Source organism: Peromyscus eremicus, chromosome 2, assembly GCF_949786415.1.
Source record: "Peromyscus eremicus chromosome 2, PerEre_H2_v1, whole genome shotgun sequence".
NCBI classification, from domain to species: domain Eukaryota; kingdom Metazoa; phylum Chordata; class Mammalia; order Rodentia; family Cricetidae; genus Peromyscus; species Peromyscus eremicus.
Window position 1 is genome coordinate 140729165 of NC_081417.1, and position 4919 is coordinate 140734083.

A 4919-nucleotide genomic window follows, 5' to 3' on the forward strand; every position below is an offset into this window, starting at 1 on the left:
AGATATTCCAGATATTCCCTCAGCCTCACACACACCCAGCCACATGCGCCATCACATTAGCCATAGTCACCAGCACACAGTCTCAAGGAAGGCCAAGTATCCACACAGAAAGTCTCAAAGTCACCAGCTGTCACCAAAGCTCTCTAACTCTTGAATACGCAGAACCAAACAAAGAAACAGAACCAAACAAACACACATCAACAAATGTACCCACGTAGGGTCTCACGGAGTCACACACAATCACAAAGCCAATCACACAGCGAATGGACACACAGTTGCACACAGATCCTGGGAGTCCCAGAACAATGGGAGCATTGTTTGGGTTGGCAGCAGCTGGGCAGAAAGGAGCCACAGTGTGGACAGGAGGCCATGGGGGCTGCTGTACGCAGCAGCCTCCACAGCTCCAGCATAAGTCAGATTCTGCTAGAACCTACATTTGCTGAGGGCCTGGCACCCCCTTCTCAATCTCCTGGGATGTCTGGTAAAGATGCAGAGCTTCTGCTGTGGGCCAGGCTCTTAGGGGGTCTGGGCACGCAGGGTCTTTTAGTTCTCGTGGTCTTCCTTACTGGATTCTTCCCAGAGACGAGTCTCTATCTCCACCAGGCAGTGCCTGGGAAACAGAAGCCTGGAGATCTACTCCTGACCTCTGAGCTCAACCCCTCCAGGACTCACACACACTCCCTCTGAACCCTGCTAGGCAGCACGGGCAGCGCCTGGAAGCACTGTGGGTCTCCTATTGTGGCTGAGACAGAGAGCATGTCAGGACGTCCATCCTTTAGTGCTAACAGGTGGGGCCACTGTGCCTGGAGTGAGCTGCAGTGGGGACGTGGTGCCCTTCCCTGTCCCCAAATCATTCTTCTTGCCTCTTACCCTCATTTGGGTTCTCAATAGGAAATTATTCAGGCGTTTTTCACCCTTAGCTACTGGTAGCTGCGGTATGCCTTTGGGCACGTCACTTTCCTATTCTGAACCTGGAGTAAAATGAGAGGCTAGTCCAGTAGTGTCAGAGGCAGGGTGGGAATGAAGGGCACAGGAGAAAGGACAGGATAGAAGCCACCTCACCCCTCTGTGGTCATATCTGTGGGAAGTTCCAGGATTTCTCAGGCCCTGGGGTGTCTCCATACCTCACAGTTTCTGGACTCCCAGGAGGCTTCCCCTAGAAGGGAGGCACATGTCGACCTGTTCAGGACAGCCTTGCTTTTGCAACACTTGGCTTCCTCCAGCCCCATCTCTGTCCCATCAGGGGACAAGAGGAAGTAGCCCTCCACACCTGAACGCGTATGGCCCCAACCAAGGACTCTGGGGTTCTCACTGACCTACCCAGTCCACAGAAGGAAACAGAAAAGGACCAAGGTCTCCAAACAGGGTGGGTTTTGGGGGGGGGGGTGCCCCTAATGGTGTGTCACAGATGTGGAGAGGCCTAAATGTGTTCCCTCCTTTTAAGGAACTGGTGTTTGAAGTCTGTGGAGTCTCACTGGGATTATGTTACCTGCATGGGGAAGCCCAGGGTGTGGGCACAGACCTGAGAGAGGGGGGAAACCAGGCCGAAGTCAGGTGTGTGTCAACATCTCTGAGCCTCAGGCTCTTCTGCTTACAGAGTGGGATGCAGATACAGTGAGTGCTGGTCAAGGACACAGACACACACGCACACACAGACATACATGCACACACACACACACACACACACACTCAGACACACACACATAGACACACAGACACACACACAGATATACATGCAGATATACACACAGAGACACACAGACATAGACACAGACACACACACACACACTGCCCCGCACCCCCTGCATTGGACTTGGTAATGGATCCAGGCTGCGGGAAGGAGAAATTGGCCACTGACAGAGAAGAGTGACTGTTGGATCTCACCGTTGTGACCAGAGTGACCCCACGTTAGGTCAGACCCCCAGGGACGTGGATGGAACTTGACTTCTGGCCCGAGGGGGCGCCGAACTCAGCGGATTGGGAGGGTGTGGGGTGCTGTGGGAGTTTTGGACAAATTTCTAGAGCATAACTCAGGACCAGCCGTCTGACGAGTCCGGACATGTGGGCCCTTCCAAGAGTTCAAGGAGCCCGTGCAGAACCGGGGAATGGGGGCCTCTCCACGGTGGAGCAGGAGGATTCAGGCTGAAAGTGAGGCGGTGAGAGCAACAGATGAGTGAGTGCTTCTTCCTCGACGGCCCCCTCCCAGTCCATCTCCCGGCGGGACCGGGCAGCTCTCCTTCCCACACCGAGCCCTAACCTGCCCCTAGTAGTGCCTTGTGATGGGGGAACCAGACGGCTGCCTTTGCCCACTGCACGAGAGGGGCCCGGGCCCGACCCCGCCTCCGCCCCCGATTGGGTGCTCATTTAAATGTCCGGCCCCGCCCCGAGCCCCGGGCGCATACATATAGGCAGCTCGGCGGGCGGCGGGCGGCATTCTGGCGCGGAGCGCGGCGGCGGCGGGCGCAGCGAGCAGGTCGGCTGCGGAGTGGGGGTGCAGCGCGCTTGGCCCCCGTACCCCTCCCCCTCGGACGCAGCCCCACCCCTCCGCCCGCCGGGCCGTCCCAGCCGAACTATCCCCTGCGGCGCCAGCGCGGGGCGGCTCCGGGCGCCCCCAGCAGACCCCCATCATGGGCAGCCAGAGCTCCAAGGCTCCCCGGGGCGACGTGACCGCCGAGGAAGCAGCGGGCGCTTCCCCCGCGAAGGCCAACGGACAGGTGGGTGCGCTCGGCGCGGCGGGCCCCGGGCCCCCTACCCGCGGGCCTCACCCCCTCTGGGGCCCAGGGCCGGGGCCGCGCGCTTTGTCCGGCCCGGGACACGCGGCGCCCCCTCCCCCGCCCGGTCCCTTTGTTCTCGGCGCCGCAGCCCCCGCGGGCGAACGAGGGGAGGGGAGGGAGGGGGCGCCGGCCGGGCTCGCCGCCTTCTTTGTTCGTGCCCGGACCGCGGGCGCTGCCCCCAGGCCGCCCCGAAGGCCGCGCGCCGAACAAAGGCGCTGCTAGGCCGCGCCAAGGGGGCGTCCGAGGCCGCGGGACCGGTGCTGGGCACCCAGGGCGCCCCATCTGCAGCCCCGACCTAGGCGGCCCGCGGTGGCTTTTGAAGCGGCGGGGAGCAGAGACGTGGGGAGACTGTGGGGTGGGTGGGGGCTGTTCACACAAAGCGGGAGCCTGGGAAAATAGGCCGTCCAGGTGCGGGGAGGCTGCGTCCCGGGGCCGCTTCCCGCCCAATAGCTCGGGGCGAGGCTTGCCCACCAGCCCGGGATCCCGGCCGGGTGAGGTTCCGCGCGGAAAACAGAGAGCGCGCCCCGGGGGAGGGGGGTGGGGGCCCGTTCCCCAGCGCCTCCTGCTGGCTGTGTCGGTCCCAGCGCGCCCGTGAGGGGCGAGGGCGACGTTGGATGGGAGTGAGGCCAAAGCCAGACTTGGGTTGCTGCAGACCCCGGCGGTGGGTTCCATCGCCTGCAAGGGGCCAGAAGCGGCCTGGGGGAGGGAGAGAAGGGCCCCAGCCCTCAATGCTGTCTCCTCTGCCCCGCAGGAGAATGGCCACGTGAAAACCAATGGAGACTTAACCCCCAAGGGTGAAGGGGAGTCACCACCCGTGAACGGAACAGATGAGGCAGCTGGGGCCACTGGCGATGCCATCGAGCCAGCGCCCCCTAGCCAGGAAGCTGAGGCCAAGGGGGAGGTCGCCCCCAAGGAGACCCCCAAGAAGAAGAAGAAATTCTCTTTCAAGAAGCCTTTCAAATTGAGTGGCCTGTCCTTCAAGAGAAATCGGAAGGAGGGTGGGGGTGACTCCTCGGCCTCCTCACCAACAGAGGAAGAGCAGGAGCAGGGGGAGATCAGCGCTTGCAGCGACGAGGGCACTGCCCAAGAAGGGAAGGCTGCTGCCACCCCCGAGAGCCAAGAGCCCCAGGCCAAGGGGGCAGAGGCTAGTGCTGCCTCCAAGGGAGGAGACACGGAAGAAGAGGCAGGGCCCCAGGCTGCAGAGCCATCCACTCCCTCGGGGCCCGAGAGTGGCCCTGCATCAGCCAGCGCTGAGCAGAATGAGTAGCTGGGTGGGGGCAGGTAGGTGATCTCTAAGCTGCAAAAACTGTGCTGTCCTTGTGAGGTCACTGCCTGGACCTGGTGCCTGGCTGCCTTCCTGTGCCCAGAAAGGAAGGGGCTTGTTGCCCCCTCCCAGCCACGTTCCCTCTCTCCCTCCTGTGGATTCTCCCATCAGCCATCTGGTCTACTGTTAAGGCCAGTTGAAGATGGTCCCTTACGGTTTCCCAAGTTAGGTTAGTGATGTGAAATGCTCCTGTCCCTACCTCTTACCCAGGCCCCACCCCTGCAGAAGGCAATTGCGGGCTTTCTTTTCCAAGTACGTTTTGTTTATTCTACTTCCAAACCCCTGAGCCAGAAGTGGGGGCTTCTACTCCCACACCCTGAGTGTCCAGCCTTTCCCGTTGAGTTTCCGGTCTCTTGTGCTGTGCCTAGTGGCACCTGGGCTGGGGAGGGCATTGCCCCGTCTGGGTTTTATAAATGTCTTACTCAAGTTCAAACCTCCAGCTTGTGAATCAACCGCATCTCTCTGACTTGATAAGCAAGTGTTAGGCTTTGGGGTGGGAGGGAATTCTGTAATGTGAAACAACTCTGTTGTCTTTTTTTTTTTCTCCCATCGTTGTAAATAACTTTTAATGGCCAAACCCCAGATTTGTACTTTTTTTTTTTTTTTTCTAACTGCTAAAACCATTCTCTTCCATCTGGATTACTGTAACATTTGGGAAAGAAATAAATGTTGTCCCTTTAGTGGTGATTTAATGAGTGGTCTTCTGGGGCACGGGGTAAGAAGACTGCACAGACCAGAAGACGAGAGGTGAGTCTGAGAGGTGATCACCCAGAAGAGAGTTAGGAACCACACGGACACTGCTGGGAAATGAGCACGGGAGG

The 4919-nt window shown here is 59.7% G+C and overlaps 1 protein-coding gene across 1 annotated transcript; it reads left to right on the forward strand.

Moving 5' to 3' along the window:
- The first annotated feature begins 2465 nt into the window (after nucleotides 1-2465).
- Marcksl1 (MARCKS like 1) lies at nucleotides 2466-4778 on the forward strand. The gene is made up of 2 exons (XM_059255026.1): nucleotides 2466-2714; nucleotides 3526-4778. The coding sequence occupies exons 1-2, from the start codon at nucleotides 2628-2630 to the stop codon at nucleotides 4039-4041; spliced, it is 603 nt and encodes a 200-aa protein (XP_059111009.1). The 5' UTR covers nucleotides 2466-2627; the 3' UTR covers nucleotides 4042-4778.
- Nucleotides 4779-4919: the final 141 nt, after the last annotated feature.

Coding starts and splice junctions, on each gene's coding strand:
- Marcksl1 (XM_059255026.1), top strand. CDS start 2,628: ATGGGCAGCCAGAGCTCCAAGGCTCCCCGGGGCGACGTGACCGCCGAG. Junction 2,715..3,525: donor CCGCGAAGGCCAACGGACAG/GTGGGTGCGCTC, acceptor TCTGCCCCGCAG/GAGAATGGCCACGTGAAAAC.